The sequence below is a fragment of the Oxyura jamaicensis genome, chromosome 1 (assembly GCF_011077185.1).
Source record: "Oxyura jamaicensis isolate SHBP4307 breed ruddy duck chromosome 1, BPBGC_Ojam_1.0, whole genome shotgun sequence".
Lineage (NCBI taxonomy): Eukaryota > Metazoa > Chordata > Aves > Anseriformes > Anatidae > Oxyura > Oxyura jamaicensis.
The window spans coordinates 191,452,761-191,475,890 of record NC_048893.1 but is presented as its reverse complement, the minus strand read 5'-3'; the positions used below and the strand labels follow the sequence as shown (position 1 = coordinate 191,475,890).

At 34.2% G+C, this 23,130-nt stretch overlaps 1 protein-coding gene across 2 annotated transcripts in view; it reads left to right on the top strand.

Annotated features, from left to right (window-relative positions):
* Positions 1-23,130, top strand: part of CNTN5 (contactin 5) — a 691,903-nt gene that overhangs the window by 543,558 nt on the left and 125,215 nt on the right. For both annotated transcript variants that reach the window (XM_035328324.1, XM_035328319.1), the window contains 4 exons: positions 5,474-5,655; positions 12,177-12,313; positions 14,482-14,611; positions 15,389-15,539. In XM_035328324.1, coding sequence (XP_035184215.1) covers positions 5,474-5,655; positions 12,177-12,313; positions 14,482-14,611; positions 15,389-15,539 — 600 coding nt within the window. The remainder of the gene's footprint in view (positions 1-5,473; positions 5,656-12,176; positions 12,314-14,481; positions 14,612-15,388; positions 15,540-23,130) is intronic.

Here is a 23,130-nt window from a genome sequence, read left to right as displayed (position 1 = left end):
CAACTCATCCTGTTGTGAGTAATATCTGCACCAGGTTATTATTGTTGTTATGAACAACTTGAATTTAAGAACTTGGAAACTTCTTTGGATACAGGAGTATCTTTTAATAAGCAAATGAAAGCAAAAGTTATTATATTTTATAGAGTAATGAGATAGTCTCCTAAATCTCATCTGACCAAAATAGGCTTATATACAATGATCTAAAGGTAAAAATGTGTGAATGGTTGATGTTTATTTCTATAAAGTGTATGATGGAGAGATTTTCATGATTCCCCTTGACATTTTAATCCTACATAATTAGTCTGTAATAATTAAAAGATATTTAACACAACTGCAAGGCTGGAGTGCAAAGGACAAAGGGTACTTTCTAATCTCATATGCACAGGCATGCAGAGATTTTAAGATATACTGTGATGTGAACCTTTGGGTTCAAAGACAGAACTCAGAGTAGTGATGTATGGTAAAGATAAATAGTGTGGAAAGGAAATTACAGTAGAAAGTAAACTATTTCAAAAGAGCACATCAATTTGTACCAACCAAAAATAGAAAAAATAACCAATGCAATCTTATTTAATATACAGCTGAAAAATTAGGATCTCAGATTAACAGAAAAGGTATTTTAAAATTCAGAAATGACTCTCATTTCTATCTCACCCCTTTTCTAAAAGAAATACGTGCCTTATAGGTCCAAATGCTTTTTTATTATTATTATTTAGGATGAAATTGTAAAATGAACAACTGTATAAAATTGCTTCTGTTTTTGAAAATATTTCTATTTCCAAATAAACTTATGAAGAACTACCAACAAATTCAATAGCATTTATTGTAAATAATAGAATCATGGAATGATATGGGTTGGAAGAAACCCTTAAAGATTATGTAATTCCAACCCCCCTGCCATAGGCCAGCACACCTTCCACTAGACCAGGTTGCTCAAAGCGCCATCCATCCTGACCTTGAACACTTCCAGTAACAGGGTATCCACAGGTTCTCTGGGAAATATGTTCACGTGCCTCACCACCCTCACAGTAAATAATTTCTTCCTTATATCTAACCTAAATCTCTCCTCTTTTAGTTTAAAACTATTACTCCTTGTCCTATCACTACACTATTGACAAAAGTCCCTCTCTGAGGGACACAGTACCATGACTTCTCAAATATGATGGATAGTGGCTTAGCAACTTCATCTGCTGTTTCTCTCAGGACCCATGGATGTACCTCGTCAGGTCCCATGGGCTTGTGCACTTTCAGGTTCCTTAGCATGTCTTGAACCTAATCTTCTCCTGCACTGTGTTGTTCATCATTCTCCCAGTCCCTGCCTTTGCCTTCTGGGGCCTGGGCTTTTCCCAGGCTACAGCTCTTGTCAGTGAAGACTGAGGCAAAAAAGTCATTGAGTACCTCAGCTCCATATCCCAGGTGACCAGGTCTCCCATTTCCTTCTGGAGAGGGCTCATAATTTCCTTAGTCTTTCCTTTTATCTCTGGTGTAACTATAGAAAAAGCCTTTCTTATTGCCCTTGATGTCCCTGGCCAAATTTAATTTTAACAGGGCTTTGGCTTTCCTAACCCAGGCTGCTCAGACAATTTCTCTGTATTCATCTCAGGCTAATATATTTTTCCTCCTGATAACACACTGCTGAAATTTAACTCTTACAATCTCTGCTAAATATAAATGCAAAACTAAAACTTATATTTTCTTGAAATTCAAAGTGAACAAACTCACAGTGTAATGGCTATCACATTTACAAGTGACCTCTTTGAACTTTTATTTCAGCTCAAATTAATGAGAGGTTTAATGATGACACTTCTGAATTAGGTAGGCTTTTTGTCTGATTGCTTTTTGTTTTTTTCTCAGTGGTTCTAAGATTTACCAGAACTATGCAACTGATTGTTTCTAAAAGTGAGGAGAACCTTCTCTTTGAACTCAGCTGAAACTTGCATAAAGATACTTATTGGAGTTAAATTTGAGAACTGTTATAATAAAAAACTAAGTAATATTCCCCCAAAATATCTGCTTAGTCCAAAGTAAAAATGGGATATAACAATTATAAGATTTATCAGTTATGCATATAATGTTGAACTCATATTAATGTTAGAGTTACTTCTACTGTTACTCTATTTTTTTAAGGATGAACAATATGTTAGCTTTTATGCTAGATTTTATGAGTTTTCTAGAACAGTCACAGTTTTATTATTTCACATCCTTACTCAGATAAATTTCATTCTTTCATTTCACTCTCACATGAGTCACAAAGGAGAAATAGGTATAGATATATTTTTATTTCAGAAGTAAAATTCATACATCACTTGTGAGTTGTGCAAGGAAAATAAGAAGTTTAATTAAACAGAGTTACAAGCTGTCTGTGAATAGTGATTTGAAGTTTGGGAGTACTTTCATTTGAAATCATTAAATTTACACAGCTAAAGTAATTTTATCTCTTTGAAAATCTCCACTTACTATCTTACACTGATGAAGAAAATAGAGATTTTTTTTTTTAATACATTTCTTAATGACCCAGACTACATCATTTCTTCTGTATTTGCATGTTATACACACTTACCTTCTGTAGTATACAGAAAATCAAATTTTAAAAAATAGAAATAAACATAATTTAAAGGGAATTTTCTAAATACATTAATTTCAGAGTTATCTCTTTGTAGCTAAATGAGCCAACAATAATGGTTTATAATGTCCTCATTTTTTCTTGGAAATATACAACATGGAAAATTACATTTCTCAGTTCTATTCAGCTAAACCAGTTTCCTTCCAAAATAATGGAGTAAATGTTTGTTTGTTTGTTTGTTTTTGTTTTTGTTTTTTGGTCACTTATTTTACTGTAAGAAGGGTGAAAGAGAAAGTAAGTGAATATGGGCAACTAACATGGCAACATTACGGTGCCAAACAGAGTGTACCTGCCCACTTATATCATTTATAAAGCTGACTAATTGAGAAGTATTGCACTGTACAAGCAAAATGTATTTCTACTGTGGACCATTGTTGTGATCAATAATTATTAGTTAAACACTTACCTGGCTAGAGTTGCTGTTTTGCAGTCAGTAGTCATGACATAATTATATATAGAAAGAGGACAAGCATGTAGGGAATTTACACTCAAATCTGAACCCAAAAAAAAACAAAGTTATGAAATCTCCATAAAATCATTCAAGAAATTGTGTAAATTAGAGTATCAAAGTGACGTGTGGAATTTGAGTTAAAAAATGATAGCTAATAAATGGGAAAAAAATAAACTAATGTTGTTTCTTCAGCTACTTCTAACATATATAAATAACTATCAAAGTATAGCAAATCAAAATATCTTGTTAAGGAAGTAACAGGAATATCATAAGTGGTAAGGGTAAAGACAGCTGGTTTTATTAGTGTACCACAGACAGACAGAAATATCCTATTTATTCTTAGTATTTAGAATGGAAAAGTATGAAGTACTTATATCAGATAAAAATGAAAAGTTTTTTTAATGTTCTAATTGAAAACGCCATAAAACAATTTCTGAAAAGTTGTATAAAGCAGACTTTATAGATTATACCAAAATATGCTAAACAGAAGAGTCCTCAAGCCAAACAGGACACCAAATTTTGAAACCAGCTTGTAAGAAAGTGTTTTAAGATCAATAATGCATGTTACCAAGCAACTATGGTGATAGAATAGGAACGAGAATAAGAGACCTCATATGATCCATACATATCTGTAAAAAGACATAAATGATTAGAGTGCTGAAGAAAAAGAGATTAGTCTGTTTCTCTTACTAAGAAAAAAAAATAAACAACAACAACGACAATAAAAACTTCATTTCCATACATTATCTATTCTATGGGGAAGAGACCATTTCACAAGAATAGAAAGGTACTTTAGGGATTAAGTCTCAGAGATGAATCCACACTCATTCAAAATAAAGTATTTTTTGTCTGGTTAAATAATCAAGTTATCAACAAACTGATAAGGAAAACAATGATTCTCTATTTCTGAAATATCCCAATAAACAGTGGATACCATTGCAGAGATTGTACATTATTCAATACAAAAAATTTGCACTTATAGACTCAATAAGATTCAATGATTTGTGACATTCAGGAAATACTAACTTTTGAGCTCCAATTACAAGTCTATGAATTTTCCAAATCTCTTTAAAGCACTTGAATTTGGAGTTGCTTGGCTGAAAGCTTAAGCCCAACCTCTATTACTCACAACCTATTTTTTTTTCTGGCTGAATAATAGCTAGAGCCTTATACATCAGTAGTTGCCATATCTGTATTTGTTGTGTCTCAGATAGGACACCCTTAAATAACACAACTGGTGTTGCTTTGGTTTGGTTTGGTTATGCTGCAGCTTCATACAGCTACAGAAAATTCCATCAGTGGAATCCAGCAAATGATGGTAGAAATGAATAGATAATTTAAATTTCAGTCTCTGCTATGAACTGCATATCACCGTCTTCCACAAAATCCAACTGTGCTTACATCTAAGTTTAGACTTGATATCAATTAAAATAAATCCAAACTATTTTTATGAGAAAAATTCAGCATGTAACAGTCGAGTTTCCTTTTATGATGTCCTCCTAGCTTCTTTTAAAGTATCTGAAGTAGTCTAGTTCTCAGCTCACAATCAAACGAGCACATTTTTTTCTTTTTCCTTTTTTTTTTTCTTCCTGAGTATCCAATGCCGTATTTAGAGAAATGTACCATTGTAAAACCATAGAATAAAAATCTTGTAAAATGGCTGATGAGTGCTTGGGCTAAAAATAAAGTTGAATTAGTATAAACACTATCTAATCTCTATCCATTTCAGTAAGAATGTAAATGATACTTCTGAGCTTTCCCCTAGATCTCTGTTGAATAGCAAGATACAGTGATGAACACTTCTCCAGAGAACAGGTGTGCAATGCAGTCAGTCAGAAGTGGTAGTGACATGAGTACATACTTATAACACAAACAATTTTGTAACTTAAAGAATATTGCAAAAGTAAAGGTCCCCAAGACTTTGGTCACTTTATTTTAGCCAAAGTACAATGTTATTGAAATCCCCCATCTATTTGGATTTGGAACCTCCTGGACTGGAGGTTCACAGCAGAAAAACAAACAAAAAAATTGAAGTGGTGGAATTTTCTCATTTCATCCAGGGTTTGAAGTTACTTGTTCTTACCTATAGAATGAACATATTCAGGTGTAAAGCATAGAGCACTGAATATGCTCTAGAGAGAACATTTCAAGTGATTTGCTTGATCTTGATAAAATCTTGGCCTCCCTTGTGGGTGAGAGACATTCTATGTAACAGCCCATTTATTAAAGATTCCCTGCAGAAAGTAAGCTATACCAAGCACTATATGAACTTTAATTGTGATTATATTTTATTGCTCCTTAGATTGTTAAGTGTTTAAACTTGATTAAACTATGAGATAACAGAATCTGTGTTCTCAGTAGTGAAAGGGTAATAACAGTAATTTTACTAAATATTTCAGCCCTGTTCCAACAATCTCTTGGAGGAAAGTTAATGGTCACAATCCAAGTAAAGCCCGCCTGAGAAAGTCCCAAGCTGTGCTTGAAATACCTAATGTGCAGCTAGAGGATGCAGGGATGTATGAATGTAAAGCTGAAAACTCACGTGGAAGGAATGTCTTCAGAGGACAACTTCAAGTGTACAGTAAGTGTAATTGCACATTATCCATCAATGCTTTGTCCATACTTAAGGCTTTAACGATATATGAAGGATGTTAAGGTCCACTAGAAATTAAATATCTATGAAATAAATATGAAATAAAATCAGCATTGAATTAAGATATATATATTTTTTTTCCTCAGAAATGCACTAAAGTCTGAAATGTGAATGAAGCTTTCTCATACAAAACCTGGCTTAAATAACATTTCATGTTTCCTGATGTTTAGGGTTGTTTTTTTGTTTGTTTGTTTGTGAAGACTATTCTTGCAATTTTAAAAGTCAGCATTTTTCTTCTGATACAATACCTAATGTATAATATATAAATTTATATATATATATTCACCCACGTTAACCATAATGCATATGTCAGAAAATCAGTTTTAGAAATATCTTAGTATTTTTCTCACACTTTTATTAATGATACATATGTGCCATGCCTGGGTTCAGAGTTTTGCCAAATTCATTGTACAGGAATCAGAGTAGGAGAAGCAATTCTGTTTTTGTAAATTAAAAGTCTCAGTCTGGGGATGCAGAATTTCTGTACTCTCCCTGAAAGGTGTTTTTTTTTTTTTTTTTTTTTTTTTTGTTTTGTTTTGTTTTGTTTTGTTTTGTTTTGTTTTTGGGTGAGCATCGAAAAGTTCAACCATATATCATGTTGAAAATAAAAAAAAAAAAATGACCCAAAATTAAGAATATTTGGTAAGAGTAATTCATTTTTATATAATGTTATTGATGCACCCTAGAGGCTAGAAACAAAAGCCTATTCAAAACATGCCCTATTGATTAAATGCAGCTCAAAGATTTCACTTTAGTCCCTCCTATTTCTAGTTATCAGTTCATGAATCCTACAACCTTAAGTACTTAGCAGGAGAGGTCTATTGCAGGAGATCATGCAACAAATCTTTTAGACTCTGAGTTGTATTTGGTCTTCAAATATTGCAGTCAGTGTTATTCAAACTTCATCAGTGGAGACTGTTCCTCAGGCTAATAGATATCTTTATGAGTCTATCCTGTTAATCAATTTTATTTATTTATTTATTTATTATTTCAGACAACTGTTAGTAGTGTTTTCTCCCCATTACTCACTGTATATAGTTCACTGTCTTTTTTCCACACTTTCATCAAATAACCATAGATTGTCACCATATGTTTAGTTATTTTTCATATAAGTAAGAATTTCCAGGTCCATAATCAATTTTTCTGTCTCCTCCAACTTTCAAATGTCTTTATCTTAGCTCCCCAGTTTTCAGCGAGTGTCAGCATATAGCTGGATGATGTTCCTCTTCTTCCTTTTCCTTCTTATCCGTCTAGAGCCAAGGGCAGGTTTTTGCCTTGTACTTTTTCATTGTGTATAGGAAAAAATATGTGATAGCAAGGGTGGTAGTTTGCACCTTTCTTTTTGGACATGCCACCCATACTGCACTTGCAGAAAAGTATTTTACTAAAGAAAGAGTGAAAGAATGAAAGAGAGAAAAAGAAATCTCAAAGCCTGAGGAACTACTTTATGCCTTCCACTGTGCCAATTCAACAGTGACATTTCTCCATTATTACAAATTCCTACTGTCATTTACTTCTAGAAAAGTATAACAAATCCTGTTACAGGTATGGGTGCCAGAGAATTTAGCAACGTTTGTTTTTTTTCCTTAAAATATTGGAAATTCCAAAGGTTATAATGTATACCCCAACTCATACACTTGCTAGCCATTTTCTAGAGTTGTGAAACTACAAAAAAAAAAAAAAAAAAAAAAAAAAAAGCCAAAGCTTCCTGTAATAGAGATACAATTATCTCTACCTCATTCTTTTGAAATAAAACGAAGGAAAATATTGCTGTTCAGGAGTGAAATTAAGCTGTTGGAAAATGAAATTTCTTCCTCAAGAGCACCCTGCAGACCTGTGCACAGCCCTAAGCAGAACTCAAATCACAGTACACATGATTTCATATTCCACATAACTCTACCTCTCTTATTAGCCAGGATACATTCTCATTTTCAGCAGTAGTCAAGATGCTATTCAAATGTAGAAGTCCATAGAAAACATTATCTTTTTCAACTTTGTTCCATTCTGTTTAGATAGAAATAAGAATTTTTAGTTCTTCACCATTGTATGGTTGTCAAAATAATATTGGTTTCAGTCTGTCTTTATGGCTAACAAACAGTTTGTGCTAATTGACTTTTTTTTTTTTTTCAATATCAGACCAACTGCTTGTGCATTACAGAAAGGAGGTCCACTTCAGATTGTCTAAATCCTTTGATTAAGAGCTGCATCAAATTACTACATTTTTAAATGTAGCAAGGTCTATTACTATCTTTTAGACTATGTTATTGGTAATTCAGAACCATATCCGAATCAAAGTTTCACTTATCTGCATTAGCAGGGAGGAAGGTCAGAGCAGGTGACAGGGGACTTTCAAGTGGAGGAGACTGGCAGTGACCTCCAGCCCAGCAAAAAAAGAAGTGCAAACTGTTAATAGCTCCTTACAAGTATCTTGGCCTCAAGATGAAGTATTCCCCAGTGAGCCCCTCACATTCAGAATGCTCCTGAAGACATTAGTTCCTCACTGCCCTAAAAACCCCTACATCTATTTCCAGGGATGTAAGAGAGTTTGGGTAAGAAGGTTCTTAACAGCATAAATTTTATCCAAGTGTTACTTTACAAAATTCTCAGCTTCTTTTGCTGAGAGCTCATATAGCAGGATACAGTGGCAGCATTTGCTGATGTATTTCTTATTCATAACAACAGTCAACATGAATTATTTATCTTAAAGCTCATTGTCTTTTCACTGACATCTTATTCCTCCAGGAGACAAGGATTATTTTGGCTCAGAAACTCAGATGTAGGCCATCATTCCTTACCAGAGGTTTCTTGTAAAATTTCAGAGCAGACTGTAGTACCAGCTGTGTCATACTGTGGTTTTACAATCTGCATATCTCTGTAGGAACTCCCTTGCTGTCTGTGTGAATCTTCATTTAATCAGTTGCATCGAATCTGGATTATCAGAGAGTATTTTGGAGAAAGTCCAGGGCCCCAGGTCCACCTGTCTCCTCAGATTTAATCACAAGTTACTGATTTATCTATCATTTTTTTCCTGATGCTTCAATCCAGGTATTACATGACTGCCTGACTCAACTGACACTTTGGATGTTGTTCAGAAAGTGGTATTTCAGATGTTGACAATTTCAGATTGTTGTAGTCTCAGCACTTGGTTGAAATTCAGCTGTAGAAGTGACATAGTCATTAAAATATAATTTTGATGATGCGAGACATCTTCATATATTTGACTGCAACTTATTTTGAGAGGTGTGATTTTCCCCAGGCTCATCCTGTAGTTTACAAGAAATTGTATTCAAGCTGAAAATGATTAATAGAAGAGAGCACAAAAATTTGGGTGGAGAAACTGGGCGTTAACGACTTGCAGTCACAGCTCCTCCACAAACTGACTACCAGCATGTTCCCAATGGCAACTGCATCTCTGTGCAGTTCCTCCTGCTCCTTTCTCACTCTGAAAATGATGGGTTTGCCTCTGTGTTACCTACTCACTAGTGCCAGTTCAGCAGAGGGTTGTGATGTGAACCAGACAATTAAAATATTTTTCTTGCCATTTTTCTTTCAGCTGGCTCAGTTACCTGATCCTGCTCACAGCAGCAACCCATGAACAGCTCTGCTGACACAGCAGGGTGGGAGGTTTGCCATAACGTGGCAGTTGAACAAGCAGCTGAGGGCAGGAATATTCTGAAATGCAATATAGTAGGCAAACCAAATTTTTAACACCATTTTAATCACTTCCTCATAATTTTGTATGGAACAAAATCCACCAGTGTCACTGCAGGTTAGCCCCAGAAACATAGAGTAAAACTGGCTAAAGAAGATAAGATTTCTGATTGCACCTTCAGCTGAAATCTGTTATTTGGCTTTCTCACTGTGATAGCTACCTATCCTTCTCATACTTTATACTTTTCAATTGGCCTCATGTTCAGAAAAAGAATTTATTTCACCCTGAACTCGTTTACTCATTCACACTTTAGGACACTATCTGAAGTCATTTGTCTATGCATTTTTTTTTTCATAAGTTTTCTTTCAGCCAATAATTTGCTAAATTATTTGAGAAAGTAGGCTGAGTTTTCTGCATCCTTTTTTTTTTTTTTTTTTTTTTTTTTTTTTTCCACAGAGGATACAAAAACTGTCATGTAATCTTGCTGTTTTATTGTCAATGTGTTTTTGTAAAACTTTTTGACATCCTTGAATAAAAAGCTACAGAAATGCAGTATAAAATAAATCAGTGGATGGATAGTGATTTTAAAATCTTGGCAGCACTGTAACAAATTATGGTAAAGTATCCATGAAGATTAATGAATCCTTCTATTCTTACATTCACCCCCAAAACTCTTCACAGGACAGATAAATACTGGCTAATGCTCATTTTTTTCCATGATGAATATTGTACATATAAAAAGAAAAAAAATGATAATTTCAAAGTCTGTTTAAATCCAACTTATATTTTCTTATGAAAATTAAGTTCAATTATAGAATGAAATTTTCATTGCCCACATTTATATCAGGATAATGCTTAGAAGTTTTTGTTGATAGAATTAAAATCATACATTGAGTTAGAAGTTGCAAATCCAGTTAAACATTTGTCTCTTATTATTGACAAGGTTTAAGAACAAATGTTATGATATTATGGAGAGACTCTTGCTAATAACTAGAGCGGGAATTCTGTTTTCCTGTAGCAAAGTGGGAAGAGAAACATAAAGAAAGATAAATAGAAGAAAGGAAGCCAAAAAAATAAATAAATAAATAAATATGCAAAATATTTCTCTTAATCATACATTTAGTTGTTTTCTTTCTACTTACTGCTTTACCATCTTGTTCAAAATTTCTTTTACTTCACTCAAAGAGGTAAAAATACGAGTCATTGCTTTTGCTGATGGCAAGATTGAAAATTCTGAATCCAAAGACCACTTAGACTATGAGGAGAAAATTTAAGGTACAAATACTCCGTATAATGATATATATATATATATGTTGTTAATACCAACTGATCATACCACTATGATTTGCAGTTTTGTGGTTATAGAGGAAAACCTGTGCCATGATTATACTTTCATGATAGTCACAGCCAGAGGGAAGGGAAATGCAGCTGTGTGCCAAGAAGAACACCTCTGCAGCTAGGCTTGATGAGGCAGTTTTATTTCAGTGAAATCAGGTTACTCCTTAATTTGTAATGCTCTGGTTCATTGTGAGATCAAATTCAATATAGAAAAATGAGACCATATATGCTTTGGGTCACACAGTAGAAGTTTCAGAAAAGCAAAAGGAACATTTTAGTGCCTCTTTGAAACTGTATATCTTTAAGGCACCACTGTCTATATTTTACAATTTTTAACTACACATTCAACTGTTACACTTGCCAAAATCATACTATCATATTAATTTTCAAGGGAAGCAAGTGCTTCTCAGCATGCTTTATTTGTGCATACCAAAACACTACAGAAGAAAACAACAGCAACTACAAAACAATGCAATTAAATTATATTTTTAGGACAATTAGTAGACAAGTGACTACAGGGACTTGCACAAACTGCTTCAAAGTATTACATGAGATTTTTCAATTAACATAAGAATCAAGTGATTCAGTGTAGAGGAGCACATATGGAGCATGCCATGCATTGCCTTAACTATAATGAGAAGAATGTCAGAGCAGCTGTTTTTGGTCTTGGTGTAGGAGTTAGGTTGGGTCTATCTTGTCTCTGTTTTCCTCCACTAAAAGGGAAATAAGTGATTCTTTTTTATGATACATATCCAGTTTCTGACAACTGTCTGGCCAGGGAATGTACTGCAGACTATTCTCAGCTTAGGAATGATAGACACCTCATTCACTATCTTTATCATCCATGCACAAGACGTAAGCTAGAAGCAGTTAGTCACCTGTCATGCATCCTCATATCTATTCACATCTTTGATTGGTGACCTGTCAAATGCAGCTAGATTCAAAGATTTAGTTTTAAAATTCATTCCCCATGTTTAAGCACGTTATCAATTATCCGATGTTTGAAGTATAGACTGTGTTTTGACAGAACTGGATTTCTTTCTACTCATTTGAAACAGAAGAATTTTGTATTCTTTTAGAAATGAAGGTCATTACTATTTATTCTCTACCATTTAAAATATATATATTTAGTATCATTAAGTTAATTAATTTAATATATTAACTTCTTTGCTAGAAAATTTGTATTGCTACAATATGAAAACCAAAAACCGGACTGATCATGATACTGCTAACTGCCTGATGTTGTTACAGCATTTCCTTTAAAGTTAAGAAGTTTCATAAATTTTATTACTTTCTCTTTTTGTTTTGGTTGTTTGTTTAACAATGTTCCTTTTTTAGAGTAAGCTAAGCTTTGTAAAGGCCACAATTCAATCTCTTTAATTGATTAGGTCTTTGCATATCTGGTAGAAACTTATCAGTTCATATGCTTTGTACATGGCATGGTATATTTTTCTTGCAGCCTACCCACATTGGGTGGAGAAACTTAACGATACTCAATTAGACAGTGGGGATCCACTCCGATGGGAATGTAAAGCCACTGGAAAGCCAAGGCCCACATATCGTTGGCTGAAAAATGGAATTCCACTCTGGCCACAGGTACATTAGATGAGGAGTCACCAGTATGTCACATTTTTCTCTTTTAATACAGATAAAGTCAATTAAAGAAGATACTGAAAAGTACCTTCAGAAATGAGAGTTTACTGTATTAGTTTCTGAAGTATAATTATAAAGAGGTGCTCAATGCCTGTCCCCTCTGAATCATCTCAAGCAATACTGAATTTCATTCATCAGTAATTCTCTTTAGTTCAGAAATATTTTGGAAACAGGATCTTCTGAGTTGTGTTTGCAACAGCACTTCCACTGTACTGTAATATTGGTCTAAACAATCCCCAGTATATGTATATTTATTTTTTCTCTTTTAGATATTGATATTCATTGACAAATTATGTTATTTGTGTATATTTTTCTGTATAAAGAGATTGTAACAAGTCAGAAAAAGGCTGTATTTGCTGAATCAGACTCCTTCATATTTCCCCCAATGTTATGTTATTTACCACATAGCATGCTTTGTTTGTACTTTTCAAAACACTAACAGACTAATGTAAGAAGTACATTTAATCAGTTTTCAACTTCATTAATTCTCTACAAGTAGCAGAACTCACCAACATCATTAAAATGTTCCAGGTAAAAATGTAAAGACTTTAATACAATCATCTGATACATTTTAGAAGTAGACCTAGATAAAATTATCTTTTCTTTTAAAAGAACACTCATGGCATGGACTGCCTTTTGTCTTTATTCTGTTTTTTTTCTCGCTGACTCATCAACAAATCAACCCAATTCATGTGGTTTTTTTTTTTTTGGTTGGTTTTGCCTAACACCTTTCCATTTTTATAGTCTCAAAATATTTAAGGAAAATTTTTGTAAATTTATTTCATACATTTTTTTTTCCAGATTAAAATAAAGCTGTTCAATGCTGGGAGAAAACATCTCCATTTGTTAAAGAATTCATGGAATGGATTTATAAATATAAAAAAGAAATGTCTTTTCAGTGAATGTCACTTCTATCTGTGAGCATCAACCAATTATGCAAACAATGAGAAAGGAAACATAAACAGAGTTATTTCTGAAGCTGTGAGGATAAGGTTATATGCCTTTTTATTCATTTCAGTCCCAAAACTGAAGCAACATAAATATCTGTAGTTTTTGGATATGTGCTTTTCTAAATCATTAGTTGTACTGGGCTCTGAAATGTCCATATTAGATTTAATTTTAAACAGGAGTTTATGACAGAAAGAACTTTTATTCATACTTTCCTCTGTATTTCCAAACAATCTGTTCTTAAGTAATTTTTATGTAAACCGACAACATCTGGAATGGGCTAAAGTTGCGCCAGGGGAGGTTTAGGTTGGATATTAGGAAGAACTTCTTTACTGAACGGGTTGTTAGTCACTGGAATAGGCTGCCCAGGGAAGTGGTTGAGTCACCATCCCTGGGTGTCTTTAAAAGACATTTAGATGTAGAGCTTAGGGATATGGTTTAATGGAAGATTTGTTAGCATTAGGTCAGAGGTTGGACTTGGTGATCTTGGAGGTCTCTTCCAACCTAGACTATTTTGTGCTTCTGTGATTCTGTGATTCTGTGATCTGCAGTGATGAAACCTAGAGATGTTTTATAGAAGTTCAAATTATTCCATATACAGTTCCATAAAGTATATTTTTTCCGTAAGCAGCTATTAATGCCCCTTCTCTTACACCTGTGTTAATTACTTTCTACTAGTGGACATTTCAAAAAAGAAATTGGCGCTGGTGTTTAAGGCAACTAAATCTTTTCACTCTCATTCATGCAAGCAATCTTTTACGTATACTTTTATAAAATAGGGCCATGACCGGGACCAAATATTTGACGGAGATATGAAGATCATCAGATATTTTCCATCCACAGCACACTTCTTGCCTCATTAAAGTTACTGGGATGAACTGTTTTTAAAAGTCATACAAGGGTGATAGCACCAAATATATAAATAAGCAAAGAGACAAAAGCAAGCATAGGAGATAGTGAACTTGCACTTAGAATTATATTTCTTTTAAAATATTCTGGGAGTTTTTTCTGGCCTCTTTTAGTTTTGTTATCTCTTAGATAACAAAAGCCCAAGGAATTTTGTTGCTTAGTTTTATTTTAGTTTAATAGTCTTTTGTCTCTTTACCTTAAATTTCCAGTGCCTGTTTGCTTTTATGGAACTGTTTTTTGTTATTCCATTACAGAGCAGGATTGAGATGGTTAATGGTGTACTGATGATCAATAGTGTGAATGTCTCAGATGCTGGAATGTATCAGTGCTTAGCAGAAAATAAGTATGGTACCATTTATGCCAGTGCTGAGCTGAAGATTTTAGGTGAGTATTATCAAAAAAGAGCAGTCTGTTGCTTTTTTTTCTGTTTGATAATTGCATTTGTTCTTGGCCTCTTATGGTAAAGAATGGCTTCTATCTGTCCAAACTTAGCAGAACAGATAGTAGTGGGTTCCTTTTTCTTGTTATTTCTGATGGGGCATTTCATTGCCTAGGAGAGCACAGATCCTTTTTGTAACTGAATGTTTCCATTCATAAATTACAGACTCGGTTACATTTTGTGTCTATTTCTCATATAAGGCTATGTCAATTAAAATACATGGAAAATATATTTTTTTTTCCTCAAAAACAAATGCATGAGAGAAACTTAGAGAACTATTAGGCATTTTAATCTCTGTTAAATTCTACAAGGGCCATTGTTCACAGGTGATTAAGCATGAAGTTACTTCTACAAACTTGAAAATTTCCTAGAAATTTACCAGGGATGATTGAATATTGGCAATTGTATATTGTATATATCCAAAAATTTTAGAAAAGGTATAACCAAATAACATTCAATTTCTAAAGGTACTGGTTTTCACAAGCAATCTTACTTTTGACATGGATGACATCTCACTAATTATTAATTTGATTAAATTACAGGCCTACCATCTAGTCTTGGCTGCAGTTTCAAACATCTTGTAAAATTCTATCTAATCTGTGGTACAATAAGTTGCAAAAACAAAATAGAAATTCTGCCCCCTAAACTAAACTTTATTAAAATGTAATGAAATGGAAAGCTGTGATTGTTCTCTGTAGTGTTAATATGCTTCTTTTCAACAGCTTCAGCTCCCACTTTCCCACTAAATCAAATGAGGAAAACAATAATTATTACCAAGGGCCAAGAAGTTGTCATTGAGTGCAAGCCACAAGCCTCTCCAAAGCCAACTATCACTTGGAAGAAAGGAGATAAAGCTTTAAGGGAGAGTAAGAGGTCAGAAGCCTGTTCGGTAAACTAAATATTGTGTTTGCATGGCTGATTCTGTGATACTAAATGAAAACACAAGAATGTGTATGTAAGCATGGCTATGGCATAATTTTGTCAAGCTAATTATTCTGACAGTAGTGACTTTATTGTTTCCACAATATTGAAAACTCTTAAAATATTTCAAAGATGCAGAAGATGAAAAGAACTTCTGTTTGTTTTTCCTCTATTTCACATTACTCATTTTAAAAAATGCTTAAGTTACACTGTAGAGGTATTATATATGTTGTGTTTGAGGGTATTAAAAGTATACAGGCTGAGGTAGTCAGGGCTGCATAAAATATCAAATATGCGTATTCATTTAAATGTTTTTAATAAGGTAGATTGGCAGCTTGGTCATATTGAGAGTCTGTCTAAGAAAAGTTTTAAAATGATTCAGTGAAGAAAAATGTGATTCCATTACAGTATTTAATTATACAATTTCTGTACTCAGCAGTACATCTGTTTAACAGAATATGTTTGATTAAATAAGTTCTGTCCATCTCTGTACATTAAAGGTAGTTTAAGCACTGTGGGTTAAATCCCAGCTGTAATTGCACTTTACAGGATTGGATGTCTGTGCACTAGAGTAGTTTTGCTAGCCTGCACACTGTCTTTAAGTATACACAGTGATCTTATCTTCCTTCTGGTAATGTATGTGAATGAACCAATTAAACTTACTTGTGTGGCATTAGTCAAAAAGATAAAAGCAAGGCCTTTTTGTTCATTTGTGCAATACTGATTAGAGCAGTAGAGTGCATCTCTCCTTGTTAGCTGCAAAAGGCATTTTATTCAGGTGAGTTTTATTTTCATGTCATGTTACTTTTTTGGTTTTCAAAAGGAAAAAATGGGTAACCTTTCATGTCATATTGTCTCTTGGGGGAAGCAGAGTGAAACTGCATTATATAAACCATTTTATTGACAGATCTGAGTTCTACATACCGATAAAGAATGATAGAACAATATCTACAAAGATGATAATATAAAGTATTCCATGATGTCTTTGACTCTATAGTTATGTAGTTTTCACTATGCAACCTGTTTCTCTCATTTACACAAAACTCATTATGACTTCTCTGATCAACACATGTAAATCTTATTTTTAATTAATGGCCAGTAAAATATTTGGTAATTACCCCCCGTCTGTCCAAACTTAGCCTAACTCTGAAATTAAAATATAATAAAGCTGAAATCTGGAGTTACATTTTTGGTATTTGCAGCTTTTGATACTTGTTTATTTTTGCAGAGCCAGGAACAGGAAATGATTAAATATGGAAGATTAGAAGAGATATATGAACTGTTTCAAATCTTTGAAAGATTTGGTTTGATTTCAATTTAGCTTTTAGTCAGCTATTCAAGGAATCCTTTGTGTCATTCAGAGCAATTCACCAACATCTATTATGTATCTTGGGGGAAAATATCTGTTTCAAGGGAACTCTGTTCTGCCTCTATATACAGTATTCCTCACACAATAATAGAATCTGTTTGAAGAGGAGATGAAGAAAACAATCATGATTTTAGGAAAGTAAGTGTAAATCAGTAGAGTTAGAATCTATGTTTCCATGTTGTAGGCACTTTGAGAAGGAACCATTGGAAGAGAAGTATGTAAAAGTTTGGGGAAAAAAAAAAAAAAAAAAAAAAAAAGTAAAGAACAACACTAATATACTGGTTAAATAATAAGGAAAGCAAGAAGAGCTCAGCCCAATATGATTTTTCTTCTATAGCTTTTTCATCATCTATAGAGTGCTGGTAGAACATGTTGTATTTGCTTTTACCAAGTCTAACAGTCTAGAAAAGGAATTTGTACCTCTTAGCTACAACTGTGAGAAACAAAACAAAACAACAATAAAAAAAATAACCACCACCAACAACAAAAACAATACCAATGAGAGCTTCCCCTCTACAGGAAAGAGGAAATTCCACTTGACTAGCTGACAAAAATATTTCACGTGACATTTCAGTTTGTAACTTTGCAGAAAACTGAGTTTGTGCCTGCAGAACTCATGGCTGGGCACATTTATCACTGAAATCAGACCTTGACTCTATCTACTGGAAGTGAATGCAGTCTGAAAGCCTTAAAAGTTCCAGGTTCATATAAAAAAGTCTCTCACTTAACTGTGGAAAGAGTCATCATGAGCTCCATCTTTTGACGTATTTTGCATATGAACTAATTATTTAACCCAGGCTCTTCATATTCTTTGTCTACCTATGGTAGGTTTGCTTTCCCTGGTGAACAGTCATTATTTTGAGTAGTGAGATCACTTAGAAAGCACCAGTAGATTAGAACAGATCTTTTGAACTGTTTTTTAAAATGAGTTGCAATGCTATAGAACAAAGCAAAAAAAGTAGGATATTCATAATTATTTGCTGACAAAAAGTATAATTCTGAGTGCTACAGTATACTAAATGTTTTAAATGTAATGAATTTGCTCTTATGGAAAGATACATACTCAGCAAAGAATAGGCACAATTCATTCTATTAACCTGATTTAAAGATCAAAACCTGCTGCAACAGCCACATTTTAATAAAATAAAATATTTTTTTATTAGAGATCAACTATTCAGGAAAGTAGAACTCCCAAAGAATGGGGCATAGTCAGTGAAACTTGATTATACAGGGTATTTAATGGACACTATCAGCATTCAAGAGGAACTATGCATAAAACTCAAATCTCTTTCATATCACATCTTTCTTGGTGAGTTATTAAAGCATTCATAAAAACATGAATTCAGTGGTATTTTTGCTTTAAAATTAAGGGGAGAAAAAGAAAATACTATTGTTATACTTTCTTCTTTGAAATTGGAACACACCGGAGAACAGCAGCAGTGAGTTGGTAGACATATTTAATCTACATATTTTCACTAGTCATCTGACAATAATTAATATTTTACATATCTTTACTCACCAAGTTTCTCTGGAATTTATTGTCTCATAGGCTGATAGAAAGCTGAAAGTCATTTGTAGCAATCTGTGATAATGAATACTCGGGTTATTGATATGATGAGCTTTTTAGTCCATAAGAATTTGGTAAAGAACTTCTGAATCTTTTAGTTCACTAGAATTTTGGGTTTTATAAAAAAGAGAATGGTGTTTGGATCCAAGTCCAAAAAAACAAGTTTATTCTTTGATTTGTAATAAAATGTTTGGTTGGAACTTTGATTTGGATCCTAGATTGGAGCAGTTAATATTTGTGCAAGAAGGTCCTTGTGGTGAACAACAAACCTTTTTTTTGTGATGTTTCTGAAGAATTCCAATCAGATAAATAATCAAATCCTCATAAGTAATCAAACCCTCATTTACTATTTTAGCATCAAGTTCTAGACTAGACCCAGATCCAGACTATTTAAATCAAAGTGTCTGTTTCTAATTTAAAGTTCTTTAAATTCAAAGAAAAAAAAAATAGAATAGAATAGACTGGAATTTGCTGAATTTACTGTCATTTCTTCAGTACAAATCATGAGTAATGCTAACAATGACAATTAGATTCTAAACAAATGTTTGTTTTTGTTTGTTTGTTTTCATAAATTCTTTCAATTTCTCTGTTCAGGCTTCCATAAAAATCTAGTATTTGCTAATGATATATTACTGTAAATTTTTTTGTGAGCTAATACTCCATTTACTGTGATCTCTGTTTTATCACTTTCTTAAGGCCATCTACCTTTCTTGTGTAGATTAACTTGTAGTAGCAACTACAGCTGATGTTTCAACAGATATGCTTGGGGAGTCATAGATGTTAAAAAGCATTATAAATCTTTGTTCATCTGTTTTTGTTCTTTCTTCTACATCTAAAATATTCTTCTCATTAAACTTATATTGAATTTTTGCTCAAGCTCATTATTTCCATTACATATGCATTAATTATAGTTAAAATCACTCAAAAGCACTCTAGCAGTGCAAAGAGTTCTGTTCAGTCTCTATTATTTCTTGTCCATTGAGCTCACTAAGAAATAAAAAATCAAAAAATTCAACCAACAAAGTGAGGAAGCAGGATTTCTACTGTTCACATTTTGTGCTACTTTATTTCTTTTTTGTGCCTTTATGTCTCAAAAATAATGTTACTTTGTCTTTGCAAATAATGTTTATTTTGTCAATGTTTCTTACCCCCCCCCAAAAAAAAAAAAAAAAAAAAAAAAAAGTTTAAACATATGTGTATGCATTGGTAATATAGATCTGCATTTATTTAGTCCTTGCTTTCTTATGACACATTAAAAACTTTCCCCTTCACATGGCAGAACAAGCTTGCAGAAAACTATTACCAGAAAGAGATCTTGTATTGTGATATTAAATTCCAAATACTAATACAGAATTACTACAGTGTGGCTAGACAGAGAGGTAGAGAAGCCTAAGATTATTTTGTTATACCTACGATCAGGTTAATACTAAAATCTTTGAACTACTAGAAGTAGTTGTCCTATATGCCTAGATATTTTTTCTGTCACCCTTTGCTATGCAATTTGTGGAAATACATAGAGCATTTAAATCTAAAACACCATCATTCAAAAACTTAGAAATTGACTTGTTTTTATATTCTTCTGGTCTCTCTGGTTTTGACAGGTTCTTATTACATTTCTACTCTTTGTTCTACTATATTTAAGGATCTGTCAATGTTTCTTTTCCAAGTTCCCATTTTTAACAGCTTTATAGTGCAATTTTTAGGGAAAAAAACAAAGGAGGAAAGAAAAAGGTTTTGAGTTTGTAGGTGAAATTTGTATTTAATTTTAAAAAGTTCTTTGCTTAGTATGTGTTGCATCGTGTTTTTGAATACATACTTGTATTTTTATGTAATAGAGGTATATATTATAGGCTTTCTTCCCTATCATTGTGGTAGCATTCCAAAGTAACTTCAGTTCCATCTAACTGTGGTATGTAACATTTGCTTAATCTGAAAAATCTGCACTGTGACAACAAAAGAAAGTATATATGTAAAATAGGTGGAAAAGTACTCAGTTTGTCTATTGAAACCTAACTTGCATCAGTTTAAGCTGATATCTGGCACAAGCTTTCCTGTATCTGTGTGATAAGTCACACAGAGCACAGGAGCTCAGTCTACTATCTTTCCACTTTATGGTGAAAACACCATTTTTTTTCCTTTTGATAAGATCTTCAGATTTAATCAACTCCATCAGCAGAATATTAAGCAGTTTGAAGATTTTACTTTGTGTTCCCAGCATAATATAGAAAGAAAATGGGCACTGATAAGTTTCAATTAGTTTAGCAAATAGTATTTTCCATAGGCTACCAAACAAATTCTGGGGTTATCTATGAGGAAATGGTTATTTACAAGGAAATTGTTATCTACAAGATCCTAAATGACTTCCCTGAACTGAAATATCCTGGTCTTTTTTCCCGGAAATGGTATTCAGGATGACAGTTCCTGTTATTTCTTATTAATATAGTATTTGAGATATTGCTATAGAGCTATTTAGGCACTTGCTGTCTGTTCTTAGGGAAATAATGGTTGATCCTAATACAAAAGTGTGTGTTACTGTATGTATAGCAGTACATTGAAGCAAATATTATTTTAGAAACACATTCTATTCCTCACTACTAGGGTTGATGTTTGAAGGAATGTTCCACCGTATTCTGCCAAGGTTCAGTTCAAATGGGATTTAATTGTGTAAAACAGGCATGTAGTTCTTTTGGGGTGCCTTACAATAGTGCCCCCTGGCTTCCATCTGCTGTGTCAGCAGAGTACAAGACTCCCATAATTACTCTGTAATATCCATCAAGCACTCGAGGATGTTTTGGACATCTTCAGATGCCTACAACAAGACTAGACAGTAAAACTCAAGGAGTTAAGTCCCACCCTTTGTGACCTTGCTTTTCAATATTTCTATAAAATTGCTTTTCTTTATTTTATTTTCTATTTTACTGAACTATATTTTACTACACCCCATAGCCTTGCAAAAAAAAAAAAAAAAAAAAAAAAAGAAAAAAAAAGAAAAAAAAAAAAGCTGAAGAACTTTTTAAGTTGCTAGCAATCACCAGATATTTCATGTATTATATATCCCTTTAATATCTGCTTAAACAGCTCAACTAATTACCAGTTGAGCAAACAGTTCATAAATTCCAATTCTAACTATGATTCATTTCTCTGCTGTTGTTATAAATGATTGTCTGTTTGTGCACCACACAGGCAGAATGACAAGTCATCAGTTGCTTAAAGGTTTTTCTTTGCTTAAGGCTCTTCAGACTACGACTTTCAGCATAATTTGTCCTTAATAGAGACTGCATCTAAAATTCTTGTGAATTTAAACACTTAACTTCATGCCACCAGCTGATCCCCAGATTCCCAAGTGGCACTTTAATGATCAGAAAGTAGTGAAGAGAGAAAATGCTGAGGACATTAAGAAAGAGAAACTTCATGACAGAAAGTCTTATCTTCCTGTGAGAGTTCTGAAGTCACTTCTTTGCACTTTTTGAATAAATCATGGTCTAATTTAGCTGTGACAGGCTCATAATGGGAATTAGAGATACGGTTGTAGAGTGGAAAAGGGAAACAATCATAGAATCATAGAATCATAGAATATCCTGAGTTGGAAGGGACCCTTAAGGATCATCAAGTCCAACTCTTGACACCGCACAGGTCTACCCAAAAGTTCAGACCATGTGACTAAGTGCACAGTCCAATCTCTTCTTAAATTCAGACAGGCTCGGTGCAGTGACAACTTCCCTGGGGAGCCTGTTCCAGTGTGCAACCACCCTCTCTGTGAAGAACCCCCTCCTGATGTCAAGCCTAAATTTCCCCTGCCTCAGCTTAACCCCGTTCCCGCGGGTCCTGTCACTGGTGTTAATGGAGAAAAGGTCTCCTGTCTCTCGACACCCCCTTACGAGGAAGTTGTAGACTGTGATGAGGTCTCCTCTCAGCCTCCTCTTCTCCAGGCTGAACAGGCCCAGTGACCTCAGCCGTTCTTCGTACGTCTTCCCCTCCAGGCCCTTCACCATCTTCGTAGCCCTCCTCTGGACACTCTCCAACAGTTTCATGTCCTTTCTATACTGTGGAGCCCAGAACTGCACACAGTACTCGAGGTGAGGCCGCACCAGCGCAGAGTAGAGTGGGACAATCACCTCCCTTGACCTACTAGCGATGCTGTGCTTGATGCACCCCAGGACACGGTTGGCCCTCCTGGCTGCCAGGGCACACTGCTGGCTCATATTCAACTTGCTGTCAACCACGACCCCCAGATCCCTCTCTTCTAGGCTGCTCTCCAGCGTCTCATCGCCCAGTCTGTATGTGCAGCCAGGGTTTCTCCGTCCCAGGTGCAGGACCTGGCACTTGCTCTTATTGAACTTCATACGGTTGGTGATCGCCCAGCTCTCCAACCTATCCAGATCTCTCTGCAAGGCCTTACCACCCTCATTCGAGTCCACGACTCCTCCAAGTTTGGTGTCATCAGCAAACTTGCTCAAAATACCTTCTATTCCTACATCCAGATCGTTTATAAAAATATTGAAAAGTACCGGCCCTAAAATGGAGCCTTGAGGGACCCCACTAGTGACCGCCCGCCAGCCTGACGCAGCCCCATTTACCATAACCCTTTGGGCCCTGCCCGTTAGCCA